Source organism: Parasteatoda tepidariorum, chromosome 11, assembly GCF_982258835.1.
Source record: "Parasteatoda tepidariorum strain Cologne lab strain chromosome 11, Ptep-v5.0, whole genome shotgun sequence".
NCBI lineage: Eukaryota > Metazoa > Arthropoda > Arachnida > Araneae > Theridiidae > Parasteatoda > Parasteatoda tepidariorum.
In genome coordinates this window covers 12,628,488-12,644,836 of record NC_141765.1, presented here as the reverse complement: position 1 = coordinate 12,644,836, position 16,349 = coordinate 12,628,488, and the positions used below count along the sequence as shown (strand labels likewise).

The window sequence follows — 16,349 nt, the reverse complement described above, 5'->3', positions numbered from 1 at the left end:
AAGCATGCTTGAGAACTAACACTGGGGGTTCGGCGTTCGGCTGACCACCTGACCGGAACATATGCTCTTGCACCCCAGAGCCCAAGGTCAAGAAAACTGAGATGGGCACAGTCGGCCTTGGCTCTCTTAATGGGCTGTCGCGCCACTGAGTTAGTTTAGTTAGTTAGATTTAGATAGACCACAGATTTAGAATAACACTTTGAAGTGATGCAAAATAACGTAAATATATATTTTTTCTGATTTTTTTAAAATTTTTTAAAACTAAGATATTTTAATTTTATTTTTTAAGAAAAAAAGCTATCACTTTACAAAATATTTTATATTTTAAATATTTTAAACCCTAAAGTAGGATAAATTTGCAAAACATGAAATTTTCAATCAAAAGTAACCGTCTTCGAGTGTTAAATAGTTTAATTCTTTTCAAGTGCAGAATGATATTCCTCCCAAAGATACTTTTGTTCTACTTAATATCAAGATACAAAATCCAATTCATTAGATCAATAAGTAGCTATAGTGTAAAATAGGTTTGCGCTTTTAAAATGTACAATTAATATAATTTTATTCAAAATTTTGTATTCACATTTAGGAGGGAGAAGGCATATTAGAAAAATGGAAAGCTAAAAATATGGAAAATTTGTTGGAATTGCACAATAAAACACCAGTTTGGAATGATGGTAAGTTGATTTGTCATAACTTGTAGTCTGAAATAATGGTATAATAAATAGCAAATAAGTTGTAAATTAATTATTGTTAAATTTAAGCATTTGACTACTGTCTAATGTTTATGTAGTATAGAGTTAGTATTAAAAATGTTATTTTGAAATATCATAGGAATGCACACCACCAAGTAGCAAAAACGCTCAGCTACGGCAGCGTGCTCTGCAGGTTAATTTTAGCCTTTGAAATAGCAGATTATTTCAACATCATAAATTGAGGCTTTATCCTTTTAATAATTTTGTTTTCTTCTGATTTCTTTAGTGAATTTATTTGTAAAGCCTTGCTTTCTCCTTTTGATCAGAGTTGTTCATTTTTAAACATTACCACTACTTCTATTATGTTTCTTATTAAAATTATTTCGCTGAACTGATAGAACACTGCATAGTACAAGTAATAAATGCTACTTAATTACTGACTCTTACAATATAAATATTTATTCAATCAATGACTGAAATTCTAAAATTTCTCTGTAAGCTTCACTGGTGTTCAGAATTTTCTACTGAGCCACTAGACATACGAGTAGGCTAATTACAAGAGAATCTTCTAAAGTGTTCCGAACACCGGTTTAGCTTACAGACTAAGGTGGACTAAGCCCCGGTGTAGACTAAGACTAAGCCCCGGTGTAGCCGGGTTAGCTTACAGACTAAAGTTCCGTACTCATAGGTCGCTAACCCATTCGTTTTGCCCCAGATACAAATTAATTAAAATTGCTTAATAAAAGTTGAACTGTAACAGAAAAGTTCATTATTTCGCGTCCCTAAGTCAATGAAGTTAGGTAGGTATTTTATTTACGTTGTACTAGAGCTGCACAATTGGCTATTGGTGACGGTCTGCAAAACATTCGTGGCAATTATCCGAAGACCTAAGTTAATTGAAGAAACGTACAATTTACAAGGCAAACTCTTTACCAATTAATACGCACAATCCGCCTTTATAGAAATGCAAAGAAAATCACCTGACATTTTTTAATAAAAATTATGTTTAACTATTCTTTTATATTAAATTTTAGCAGTGGTAGAAAATATCAATCGATCCTCGACTCCGTAAAGAACCATCTAGTGCATGTGACATACAGGTTTATAAAATACGTGGAATGAAAAGCTTCGAACGTGACAAATTAATATTTTTAGAACAATGCAAATTAATATTTTCAGTTCGAAAAACATATTTTTAAAATTATTTTGATTGTTTTGAAAGTGAACCATTGCTTACAAAAACAAAATTATTTTCCAGAAACGCAATCTTATGTTTTGAACTTTCACGGAAGGGTAACTCAAGCTTCAGTCAAGAACTTTCAAATAGTTCACATTAATGATCGTAAGTATGACTCTCGTTTTGTTCTTCCCTATATTAATATATGTGGTTACAGTGCTCTTAAATTTAAAATTTTTATTTTCGATTTCATAAGAACTGGTGGAAGTGTTAAAATTCAACTGCTATCTGTACGTTTAGACACAAAAGAAAATATGATTGCACAAACATTTTATAATCAGTATTTCGTCGGTGAGCTTTTTATTCTGGACATAGTTAAAATCGTTTTTATAGAAAATGGACACAACTCAGAATCAGTGTTAAAGAAAATGGACACAGCTCATAATGCGTGTTTCAAAAATGGATATAACTATTTGAAAATTTTCTGGTTTGATTCCTCATTTTTAACTTCTATGAAAAAAAAAAATTTTTTTTCTTAAGAAAAAACTAATAGATCATTGAAGATTCATAATGTAATGTTGTCCATTTTCCTAAATCACTTAGTAAATTTTCTAAAATCAGTCTCTTTTTTCCCATTCTTCTAAACTCTCATTTTGAGCTGTGTTCAGAATAAAACGATCACTGAGGATTTATATAGCTACGGTTCAATAATACAACTGTTTGGGTTCTTTTCCAAAGAAGCAGGTTTTTCTAAACTAAATTTTTTTAAACAAAATTTCTCAAATTCGATATACTGATTTATACTGATTTTGAGAGAAATCTGAGCTCAAATAAGACTATTTCGGTGATTCAAATGTATCCATTAAAACAAAATTATATCATGCACTTTTGATTTGGGTGCAGTATTTTCAGAACATTCTCAATCCCAAACATTGTTTATTGAGTTTATTTAATGCTTTTTTTTAATTATAAGTAGACAGCGGATTATATGCACTAAAAAACGGACAAAATATGCATGCAAATATGCACTAAAAAACTTGAATATATGCTCTTAAAACTAGAAATATGCATTTAAAATAGAAATTAAAAGTTCAACTTATTTAAATATTACTACTTACTTTTTCCAACAAACACAGCTAAAACATTTTTTTGTTAAAAGGAAATCAAAATATTTCTTACTGGATTCTACACATTTCTGAGGAAAAAGCCTAAAACTGAAGTATGATAAATGAGAGAAGAAAAATCATCGCATTTTCCGGAAAGATTTTATTAAACTGAATAATTTTTGTTGCAATACACAACTAAGTGTTTTTCCAAATTTTCAAGGGTGAATTGATGCCGTCGGTAATCAAAGATCATTTTGAAAGCAGAAAATGACCTCTCCACGTCAACCGATGTTATTGGACAAAACTTGTACAATTTCGTACTCATTGGTTTTACTTTCTCTGGAAGTTCAGTTCCGTTTCCATTAAGAAAATCATTTATCTTCTTCACTGCTGCGAAACCCGAATTTTTGTTTTGAGCGAAACACCATTTTTCTTTTACTTTCTTCCCAACTGAGTCTGGAAGAGCATTGATGCATTGTTGAATTTTTTCAATTTCGGATAGGGCCTCAGCCAGGGGAAGACCTCGTGTTTCGAGCTTTGTTATTGCTCCACTTAAGAAAGAAAAGTGAGTGCCAATTATAGCTAAGTCCTTCTGCAAAGAGATATCCTGTAGTAATTTTTTTGTGACATAAACTGAAGAAGCACAGGAACTGTCAATTGCATCTACAACTGACTTTATTGCATCAAAATTATTAGCGTAAAAACGTGCAGCTTCAATCCATGTACCCCACCTAGTTATCACAGGCTGTGGAGGTAAGGGCAAATCAGGATACATTTCTTTATACAATTTTATGCGCACAGGTGCCGTGAGAAAAACTTTCTTGATACCAGAAATTAAATCATTCACAGAAGAGAATGCTTCTCGAACAGTCTCAGCCAGTCTGTGAACAGCATGAGCCAAACATGTAATAGGAAGCATTCTGGGATGAAAAATTTCCAGTGCTGCTGCAGATTTGACCATATACGGAGCGGCATCACTGACAAAAATCAAAACATCTTCAGAACCATCTCTATCAGGCCATAATAATCTGATAGAATCATTGACAAACCTTGGTATGGTTGAATGATTGACTTTTTCAAGGGCTTTGCTTGCTAGAAGATGTGGTCGAGTAGGAATATTATCCATTTTTCATGAAATAAAATGAGCAGTATAGCGACCGCACTTATCTGTCGTCTCATTGACTTCAATCCATATAGGGCCATCTCCAATATCTCGTCGAATATCATCCAGTACTTCGTTATATATCGGTTGAAGGTAGTTCTTTCTTAAAGTCGATTCATCGGGAATGATCTGATTGGTGCAATATTATTTTAAAAACTGTCTTAAGTTTGGATTATTTAACATTTTTAAAGGAATATTGCTGCTTACTAAGGCTTTGCATAAATCACTAGAAAAATCACTTTTCTTTTTAGCTGCTTGAACGGGAATAGTTAATAAACTTTGAACAAATGCTTTTGTATTCTGCTTTTTCTTCGCGGAGTGAGCATTAGTCTTTATATGTTGATCGATTTGGGTTTTTTTTTCACAGAAAATGTGTTTTTGACAAATCGCACAAAATACTATTTTCCCATCGGTCGTAAAGTCCTTCCCATATCCACGAAATCCATGTCTTCATTAAATTTGATTTAGTCGACTTAATTTTTGGCATATTATAAAATTCAGTTGTCAAAAATCACGTTCGAAGCTTCACTAACTACATATTCAACTGATGGATGCCGAAACTATCTATCTATCGGATGGACTATTGAAATATGTTAGAATAGCAGCTCTCTCCGAAAATGTATTCACTCCACCTTTTAACTAATCAATCACAGGAAAGGGAGGTCATTTTCTACCGACCACAGAAGCCCTATTTTTCCCACACAGATTGACAATTATTTATTCCAGGAAAAGACATCCCTTCATAGAATATCTGACCATCCCTTTCTGAGGTTTCTATGACGAATATCTGTTTGGGTGGGCCCTTTGTTCCCCCTTTACCGACACACACCTCATTTCTACATCTTTTTCACGTGATTGCAATCACCCCCAGCAACATCAATCCAGCTGACCCTTTCAGGTGATAAAGAACAACAAAACAAAATTTAAAGCGTTCCTTATGCTAACATAAAAAGAATAGTGATATGGTTTTAGGAGGGAAAAGCCATAAAATGCTGAAAATATGCATTTATAAGAGCAAATATACCTTTTTATGCATTTATATGCACAAATGGCAAAAAGTGCTAAAATATGCAATTGCATATGCACGTATGCAATTCATATTATCCGCTGTCTAATTATAAGATTAGAAAACTGTCTAATAGCAAGGAATGACTGTCCAAAGGCATATCAAATGACTTGACCAGCCAACAAGTTCTGAACGATTAATTTAATATCTTTTATTAAATTTCCAATTTTAATGTAGTATATATTTTTAAGACTTATACTCTATTTATATTTGTTCTAAAGACTTTTCCTTTATAAATATCAGGCAAAAGAAGTTCCTGCTTGAAGGAACAATTCCTTTTCCAATGTAATGTGGTTTAATGCATATGCACCTAGTGAGTCAAAATAAAAAGCTATCCCTTGCAAATTTAAGTAACAATATTCAAAATTTTAATGAATTCAGTACGGTTGAGCAGTTCTTAACCATTTATTATGTGGTGAGAAGTGTATTTCGCACCAACTTCGCTAATCTTTAAATGTCGACAGGAAGCTGTTTTCCCACTGATTTGTGCTGCCATCTGCTGGTAACTTTCGAAATAAATACGAAAAATACTAATGAAGGGCTTCGTCTACGTAAATGCGGATAACAGAAAAGATTAGTGAGAGGTCAAGAAGAGAGGCCAAAATCGGGGAGCCATTTTCTCATATGTTTGTTTAAAAGGTCATTTCTCATCGAGTCTCTGTGTAGTTTTAAACACAGAATTTATAAATTTGCTTATTTATAAGCAAAAAAGTTCATGTTTTTGCCCAATTCTTTAAAGTAGGTAAATTTTGAAAATCCCACCTTCCTATCAAAACTTGACTGAAAATCAAATTAATTTTGGTCAATAAACTAAATGAATTTTGTTTTATAAGTGCATTTCAGTCTGAGAATTATTTTAACACAACATTACAAGAAAAATGGTTCTTTATAGAGTTAAGCACTCAACAGATAAAACACAAACCAGTTTGTAGCAGATTTGGAGGACGACCAAAACTTACCATCAGCATAGATTTTGAAACAAAAATCTGGCAAAACCCGGCAATAAAGCGAATGAAATTAAGAAATGTTCCCTAGAAAGCCAGAGCCCTCCCCGGGTTGTCACGGCAATGATGAATGTTGTATGCTTCTTATGAACACACAAATTTGAGGAGTGGTAATAGTGTGTAATTAACTACAGAAAGCATCTAATTAGATCACTATTTATTATTGTTCTAAACAAGTGGTGACATGACCAACATATGGTATTTACAATGTTTATATGGAATAATGAGAAATAGGTATGGGATCAAGGAATTGTGCGCTCTTGTGTCCTCAGCCTTCTCGGCATCAAACTCAATCTATTATTATTAATTATTTATCCGCAGATGTTGTGACAGGTTCAATATAGTCACCAAAAAAGCAATAATCCGCAAAGCATCATAGTCAGCACCTAACCACGTTAATGATGATGATTTGTCATAGGTTGTTATTAAAGATAAAATTCTTAGCTTCTCTTTCAAAAAATTGTCTTTATGTTTGAAAGACCAGCTTAACATTTTTGAGAACATTAACAATCTCAGATAATGCGGTTTTTAATTAAAAATATGTAGCTTTAAAAAAAAAAACTCATAAATGCGATAAAATATTTTTTAAAAAATCGATTACACTTAAATAACTGTAGATGTATTTAATTTTTGTGTAAATGATACAGTTTAAATTTTGGAATTTTTATTAAGTATTACAGAATATTATAATAAAGAGCTGTTTCATATTTTGGTCACTAAGCAAAATACATTTGACTGAAATAATAAAATATTTTTACGCCTTAAAACTTTCCAAAAAATTATTTCAGCCTGATTTCTTACCTTTCTTATTATTTTTCATTGCAATTAAAAATTAAAACAAATATATCAACTATATTTTTACATAGTTTTGTTAAGGCATACAAACATATAAAAAAAAAACATTTTTTAAAAAAATGCTCCAAATCTTCCTCAAAAAGTTCATCCAAGATTAGCTATGAAATCGCTTCATACAATCAACATTTTATAAAATTTCAGGCACTTTAAAAAATGTAATATTGTTTTATATAGTCCAACAGTGTTTCAGAGGTGTCAACTGCTCCGAATTCAACAAAATAGTTTAACAAATGGTAGAAAACTACCAAGTAAAATTTGTATATTTTCAGTTAATTCCGCTTACTTTAAAATAGGCATAATACAGTATAACTGTAACAGATAAGTCTTTGAAATAGTTAGAAATAGTGGGGAATAAAAACCCTATAAATTGAATTTACTATGCATTGAAGGACTCGAAAATATATATCCGCTGTCCGGAGCATCTCTGATGTGATGATCTACATGAGCGATAGTTTAAGATCAAGGTTTATATTCATTAAAGTAGATTAGGAAAGGAAAAAAATCGGACAGGAACAGTTTTTCTTCAGTGCGGCCTATCTTCAGTGTGTAATAACTCTCAAGGAGAATCGATTTATTGCGTTATTGATTTTTCATAACTTAGTAATCTTCAAAATGCAACGGATTGTCATTGATCTTATTGTAATTTTTGCGAAGGATGGACCTAAACCATTCTACATCCTTGATCATCAATTGCATTGAAATTTTAAGACTTACTCTTTTTGTTATGTAATTACAAGCAATAATTATAAGAAGTCTTTTTATTTGATTTTTTTATGTTTCTAAATTTAGCTGATTATATTGTGATGCAATTTGGAAGAGTGTCTGAAGATGTGTTTACCATGGATTATGGTTATCCAATGTGCGCCATTCAAGCATTTGCAATTGCGTTATCAAGTTTGGACAGTAAACTAGCTTGCGAGTAAGAAAAGGAGTGAACAAAAATTAACTTGTGTTTAAAAAAAAGAAGGGAAAAAAAACTTACATCGATTGGTATCTGTGATACCGTATGTCTTTCGTGTATTGTTCATAGCTGTATATATGTTATAGCTGTATATATTAATGTTGCAACAGAATTTATAAGATCGGTATAACATTTTGTGGCCATATCAATGTGGATTTATTGATGTTTTATATTATAGTATTCTTTCTAGACTTGTGAATTGTGTCCAAGAAATATATATATACTTGTACAGTGGAACCCCGGTTTTGCGTTGTCTGTTTTGTACGTTATTCCGCTTCCTCCGTCATTTTCTGCTGGTCAATAAAAATTGCCTAAACCGATAATGTTTAAATATCCCGGATTTTACGTTACACTTTTTAAGAAAATTCGGCTACATAGTTTTTTTTTACCAGACCAAAATAATTTTCTCTACAAAGTATTTCTCTACAAAGCTCGTACAAACTTTTTTTATGTTTTTTAAAGAGACTTGTTTATTGGCCTGTTTGTAGCTTTCCTGGCATTCTTTCTATTCTGTCTTACTGTTCTTGTGAGAGGGGATTTCCCCTTTGAATTAAAATCAGAAGGGTGATGGTATGGGCAAGTCAATAGCCCACTTTAAGAGGGGTCAAAGGTAGTATGGGAGCTAGTGGAATTTTTTCCAGCAAGCTTTAACCTTTGAGTCTTGAATTTATCCAATCATTTAAAGAACATCCTATTCAAAATTGTTACTCTTAACAACTTATTAGGTAGTAATTTTTTTTTCTTGATTCCTGTGACCTGAAAAATGCTTTTAAAGCAACAATTAATGTTCTGTAAGCTTTGAATTTGCTTTCTACAGTGTGGGAGAAAGTCGACTAAAATGCATTGCAAATGTGTTAAAGAAAGCAGCTTGGGGTTATACTCTTTTCGTTATCCAATGGGAACATTGGCCTTTCGAAATAAAATTGCATATGTGAAGATTTTCTGAAGTCGATGACGACTGCAGCAAACATTTTATTACTTTATGTGCCTGCTCTCGATGATAGCGATGGAAACTATGAGGATGAACAAAAAATATAGGAGGATATGCCTACAACTGATCAGAGTTTGAAAGTATAAAAACTCTAACATTTGTGAATGTAAACCATAAAGTAAATTTGTAAACAATAAATAGTAAGTTGAAAGGGATATTGTTGATTATATCTAAAAGCAAAATCATGTAAAGATGATATATTTTTTCTAATAGTTCATCTCGTAAGTACCAATTTTTGAAAAGATTACTTCGATTTTTTTTTTTACCCCTAATTTACGTTATTCCGCTTCTTGCATTTTTTAACGTTAGTCCGAGACGGAAAAGTCAAAATCGGAGTTCCACTGTACGTGCAATATATATATATAATATATATATATATATAAAACTGGGTTCCCAAATTCAAACTTTTTTGTAGAAAAAATTAATAAATAATTAGCTTAAAACAAAACATTTCGAAGATTTAATCAGACCCTTTTAGCTTGTTGTGGCCATATTGTTGCGACTTATTATTTTGCAGAGAATGTTGCGGCGGCATCTCATAGCAAATGATTGAACTAATTTAGCTGTGGCTTGTTGTACTGTTACCTAACTGAGGTTACGAGAATTTTTTGCAACATTTTGTGGCGTATTGTCTCACAATTAGCTTGTAATTTATCAGTTAAAACTTCATTCGAAAAAAAAATTACTTTTGGAATACAAACCTGACAAATCTATAAGTATGCATCATAATAGTGTTTGTTCCCTTGTTTTATATTTTTTATTGTGAGACACAATTTCAATAAAAACATAAAATTATAACTTTAGGAGGTTTAAAATACATAAGAAGAAAATTCTTTTGATAGTTGAAGATATAAATTGCACCATAAATTCTTATTTATTTAAATTTTTTATTCATGAGATTTTAATCATCTAAAAAAATTTGAAAAAATTGAAAGAAATAAAAAACGATTCAAATTTCTTAAAAGCTCTTTGTCAGTACTCGTACGGATGAAATTTTATTCCAATAGTAATATATTTCGTTTAAAAGTTCATTTATATCACTTTTGTATGTTTCAATTCTTATTTGTAGAAATGTCGTCATTGTGTATAAGATTCATATTCCAAATGTAAAGGTGTATCAAAAAGTATGGTTAATTAAGTTTCTAATTTTGAAAAAGTATGTTTTCGATAGTTAGGTAATGGTCGAGGGACAAATAAATAAAAAGCTTTTAAGTTTGACAAATCGCATCTTTATAATATTCTTGAGAGGAATCGTGGTAGTATCAAATCTTCCATAAAATTTTCAAAAAAATCTTGCTTCAGGTTTAAAGTTGTAAATCTTCCATTGTAACGGAATGGAGGTAATATTGGGTTAATGCAAAAGTAATTTCGTTTTTTTAGTGTGAAAGGAAACTCAATTTTTTCTATAAAAAAAGCTTTTATAAGTTAAATATCCTCATTATGTTTGATGACCTTTTCCTGGTTAATTCATGATTCTGTGCTCGTAGAGCTTCTAGTCTTCATCAGCAAAAAATTCAACCAATCTGAGGTAACTCTTGTTACTGAAATTTTTACAATTTAAAAAGTTTTGTGAACATCGAAATAAGTGATAATCCAATGGTTAAAGGTTGAGTCTATATGGGGATGCAACATAACTTCCCAACCAATCTTCAATATTTTTGTGCGTATTGTTAAAGATGTGTGAGGCCTCCTATCGCATGGTGGAACACAATTTCATTGTGATCACCATGTAGCCATATAGCTCTAAACTTACACTATCGGATTATCACTTATTTCGATGTTTACAAACCTTTTTAAATAGTAGAAATTTCAGTAATAATGATGACCACAATTTGCTCTTGGTTGAGTTTTTTGCTGATGAAGATCAGAAGTTCTATGAGTGCAGGAAGAAAGATCGCAAATGTCAGAGAACCGAATGGAAGATAACTGATTAAAGTTCATTTTTGTGAGAAAAAAAATTGTTTTATTTCACAATAAAATACCGAAATACTTCAAGGGGCAAAATACATTGTAATCCGAAACAGCTAAATCAAGCTTATGCAAAAGATGTTCGAGAAACTTTTACTTTTAACCCTGCTGATGTTTATGATTCGACCATCTTTTTATCTGAACAGCACGTTTGTCCTTTTGAATCAATGGCGGTAAAGACCACCTTTAAAGTATATTTTTAGAATCCTTCCCAAGAATAAAGTAAAATATAAGTATACACATTAAAAGAGTTAATACTTCAGCGGGAAAGAAAACCTGCAGAAGGAACCATTTCTGATAAATGCGAGACTAAAAACAACTGCTTGATTTGCGGAAGAAAATTAAAAGGAGTTGAAAATCCCAGATTCGTCAGACAATCAAAGTGTTTTTCATTCCTCACTCTTACTATTGTAACAACATAGTTTTAAACTTGTTGAAATATTAACTTGTGACCTTTAATCAGTGTTCTTTTTTTCGACTTCAGTTTTGACACGGATTCTAAAATTGTACAAGACATACATATACAAAGACAGACATACACTAAAAAAAATATTATCTACTTAAAATATTTTAGACCTTACTTTTTGATATACCTTGTAACTATCTAGTCAATACATAGGTTGTGATAACCTATATAATATTTTTTTTATTGTTTATGTATAAAAATACGCAATCATTCTTGTTTGTTGCAAATTTATAAATTTCTAGTGCACAGAACTGTATAGACTAATTTTCAAATGGGAAAAACCTTTGATTGAACATGGCACTCAATAACAAAAATCACCAAATATATAAGAAAAAGAAATTTTTCGAATGAAACTAACTACTAGCATAGAGCGAACCAATGCGTATTTTGCGAATGAAATATTAAGGATATAATTGAGCAAAAAAGATAAATATAAAAAAGTATTTTGTTCATTTCATTTAGAAATTCATTTTTCAATAATCAAAATATGAATAGAGCCGGAGTAATTATAAATAAATATAATATAATGAGTTAGTAAGAAATATCTTTACCTTTTGCTTACAACATTCAGCATGCTGAAGCCTGTCATACTGGTCCACTTCTTGTACCGTGAGCAAAAGGCTAATATTGGAAAATTATAATTTAAAATGCAAATGTTTAAAATTTAAAATAAAATTGTCATCATTTTTAAATAATTCCAATTCTAATATCAATCTATTATAAAATGTTTTGATCTTTATTACAAATACTACTGTTAGACTAGTAAACTTATAGACAATTAAATACGAAGAAACTTTAAAATATGCAATTTAAGAAAAAAAAACTCTCTATTAAATTACATTGAACGAATTTTTCTTCTGTTTAAATTAAATATTAAGTATAGAAATTTTAAATAAATTGTATCATGGGTATCGCGCTAAAACAAGGTAACACAATATTTTTGTAGCTATGTATACATTTTTTATGATTATGGTATCTAGTTTTAGCTTTGAAAGGCCATAACTAGGTAACTAAAACTTTATTTTTTCAGTTTGTGTAAGAAATATAAGTTATTTCGTGTGAATAAATACATATTGTTTAAAAATAAAATAAATCTTCTTCCAAACTGGTTATGTAATCACCATCCCTTATATATTTTTAGAATATCAGACAAAAATGAAATTACAAGCACATTAAAGATGGCAATTTAATTATTTAAACTAAAAAAATACAAAAATAATTTACAAAACAGAAAAAAAAAACAGGAATTATTACTAAGAAAGACGGATATGAATCAATAAATCTGAGTATAGGTGAAACTTAAAAGCATTTAAAATAATCACTTTTCACTTACTTAAAATTTTTTGAAATCAAATAGGTTTGGATTGATCTAAGTAACTCGCCAGGTTTCGATAAGGTTTTTTGTTTTTCCTCAATTAAATATTAGTTTTTGATAAGGTATCAGATTTCTATATAATTTTGGTTTCATTTTTGCCAATTCTAAAAATATATATTATGTGTAATAATGACAGAAGAGTCCATAGATTGGAAACATAACAGTTCGTTAAACCAAATTTATTTTACTTAATTTTATACATGCTGTTTATAAATATAGTTCATGCACGTATTTGTAAACCACTCAACTACACAAATTTTCATTATAAGTTTTATTTTATATATAAAAATACTTCTTATTTCACTATAGATATTTTTAATCAGTGTGTGTAATAATTTTATCTCGTGTTATCTATGTGTTCAGTAATGACATTATTATTAGTTGAAAAAAATAAAGTGTTCCTTCATTTTGTTTTATTCTAGATTAATTTTAAGAAAGAATCTACCAAAATCTAAAAACAAAAGAGAATAATTTTGTGTCTCTGCATCAAACTATAGACTATATTGATTAAGAAATGTCGAAATGGTGCCTATAGTTTTTATTAACATTTAATTTAAAAATCGAATTCAAATGTGTTAATCTTTAATAACATTTATTAATAATAATTTTTTATGAATAATAAAAAAATAATAATAAATAATAAATAACCACTAAAATAGTGATTTTAGTTAAATTACATTTGAACTAGTTTTATAAAAGTAATGAATATTTTTTAGATACACATAGACGATATTGCAAGATATACATAGACTGCTCTCTTAATTATATTGGGATATTTTTCTCTGCGATTGCCTCCCATATTTTAGGGTCAAAAACCCGAATTCATGGGAGAAAAAACGAATGTTCACTGAACGAAAGTTTGTGTTTGGGCGTATTCAAAGTATGCTTTATAATGTATGTTAAAGTATACTAATTAGAGATCATCATTTTAATAAACACATTTTTAAACAAGCTAATAAAAGCGAAAACCAATTGTTACTAATATTTAATGTAGAGAAATTCGTTTATAGATAGATAAATTCTTAACTAAAATCTGGAATCGACTTAATCCAAAAATCTCACAGTAGAAGAAGCTGAGGTATTTTATTTTTACGACTCACTAGAGGTACACAATGGGCTATTGGCGACTGTCTGGGAAACATACCTGAGGATGATCTGAAGACATGCTATAGCAATTTTAATCCTCTGCAGAGAGGATCTGAGCGGGAAGTCGAGCACTTTTCGGTAGAACAGTTTAACGAGGACCGATACCTCACACCCTCGGTCCTTTGGCAGACCGATCAAAGTGGCCACCCACCCGCTTACTGACCGCAGTCAGTGATGCTTGACTTCGGTGTTTTACTGGGAACCGTGCCTTGTAGGACTCACGGTACAAGAAAAACTTATTTCTTTTTCGCCTGTATTTTCTTTTTTTTCTTCTAGATTTTAATTAATCTGTTTATTAAACTCTTTAAATACCAGTCTTAGAGAATTGAAGAAGCTGATTCAGCAGATCGTATGAAAAATCGAAGTGTTTCGTGAATTTTTATTCAGAATAGAAAAAAAGGAGAATTCGGATAAAAATAAGGCTACAACTGTCAATCAGTTAGTTTGTGGTTCTAGCCTCTAATGGTAACAAGGTGTTTTCCTTATCTCTTGCTGTTAAATGAAATCAAATAATGCACGATTGATAAGTAAAATACATTTTAATGACGCAAGCTTGGGTATTTCTGAGGGGGAAATCCTGTTGTTATACTAGAATCATACGAAAAGGTCCTACAATGTTGTGTGGTTAATTAAGTTGAATCGCGCATGTTTGGTTAAAAGTGGGGTGGTTCAGTCTGAAAATTATGATCAAAACTCGATTGTATCGTATATACTCAGTAGAGCATGTATACAACAGTAATTAAACTAGAAAGTTTCCTCTACTTCAATTAAGCGCTTATCTTGGAGGATCTGATCATGAGAAGTTGAGGCCATGGGCAGGTACTGATAAGGAAGACTCAAAATTTTCACTGACCATAATAATTGTCCGAAGATCATTAAAATGGACAAAACGATATTTCGTCCGACGATCCGAGGAGGGAGGGGGACTTTATAGCTCTTTTAGGTTCAATTTTCTTGTTCTGTAATGAGGAGAAAAATTTAAATGCCTCCATATAAAGTTTGGTTCATCATTGCTGAAGTAGTGAAGCAGAGGGGCCCCAATTAGGCTAATTCGGGAGTTGAATACCTTCATATTTCACTATGTAAGGCGGAAGGGTGATACCCTTCGATGATGAAAACTCTCAGATCCGAAGTGAAATAGTGAATACAAAAAAGATTCGTAAATCGTGGATAATCGCTTACAGCACAAAACTTGAGTCATATTCCTAACAACTATATTAGGCTTATTTAAGCCTAAATTATGATCAATCACAATATTAGGTTAGCTAAATCCGAAATTTACGCTTGAATGCCACGTTAGGCTTAGTAACTAAGCCGTAGTTTAACCTCAATAATATTTTTAACAGCCATGTTAGACTTAGCTGGGCAAAAACGATTCCCCTAACCACTTATATTAGGTTTAGCTTGGCCTTAAAAATATGTTTGACCACCATGCTAGTCTTAGTTAAGCCTAAATGGTGTCTCTAATCCCTACGTTAGGCATAGTTAAGCTTAAACGGTGTCAGCAAGCCTCGACAGACGGGCTTAGTGTGTCTGTAGGGTTGCAGGATTAGGCACTAGGTGCGCAGGACTGCACATGTCTTCTGGGTGACGGTTGTGTGGTTTCCGCGTCCAAGAGCACTGGACCGGAAGTGCAGGGAGAAGCTTACGCAGTGGTCGCGAAAAGCCACAAACCCGCTTCGCGGGTCGGTTGGCCAGTCTCTAATCGCCACGCTAGGCATAGTTAAGCCTAAACAATGTGCGAAGCCACCACGTTAGGCTTAATTAAGCCTAATCGATGCGCTTAACTACCACAGTAGGCTTAGTGACGTATCTGACTCTCGCTTTAGCCTTATATAAGCGTAAAAACTATTCCTAAGCTCCGCATCAGGCTCAGTTAAACCCAACTACCATATTAGGCTTTGTTAGCCCTTAAAAATATCTCTGACCATCATGTTAGGTCTAGTTGAGCCAAAAAGAGCTTAATGAAAAAGTTAGCTTAGTTAAGGCTTAAGAATGTGTCGGACATCCATGTTAGGTTTAGGTAGGCCTAAATGATATGCTCATTTATCCCGCAAGACTTGCCTAAGCCTAACGTGGTGATTAAGCGTTTCGTTAGGCTTAACCAGGCCTAATATGGTGGTCTTACTTCTTTTTCAAGCCTAGCTAAGTTTAGCGCAGGTAGTTAGGTGTCATTCATGTTAGACTTAGGCAGTACTAAATAATGAATCTGAAAGCGTTGCTAAATTGTTGCCACGTTCATTTTCTTATTTTAGTAATAAATATTTAGTTTTAAATACCTCGCACCCTCGGTCCCTAGACAGGCTGATCAAAGTGATCACCCACCCGTTTATTGACCGCAGTCAGTGATGCTTGACGTCGGTGATCTGCCGGGAATCGT

The 16,349-nt window shown here is 31.8% G+C and overlaps 1 protein-coding gene across 3 annotated transcripts in view; it reads left to right on the top strand.

Annotated features, from left to right (window-relative positions):
* ktub (Tub domain-containing protein ktub) overlaps positions 1 to 8,029 on the top strand; it is a 148,962-nt gene extending 140,933 nt beyond the window's left edge. For all 3 annotated transcript variants that reach the window (XM_043042941.3, XM_043042942.3, XM_043042943.3), the window contains 3 exons: positions 587 to 674; positions 1,951 to 2,034; positions 7,852 to 8,029. In XM_043042941.3, the coding sequence (XP_042898875.2) occupies positions 587 to 674; positions 1,951 to 2,034; positions 7,852 to 7,985 (306 nt within the window). In that variant the 3' untranslated portion in view covers positions 7,986 to 8,029. The remainder of the gene's footprint in view (positions 1 to 586; positions 675 to 1,950; positions 2,035 to 7,851) is intronic.
* Positions 8,030 to 16,349: the final 8,320 nt, after the last annotated feature.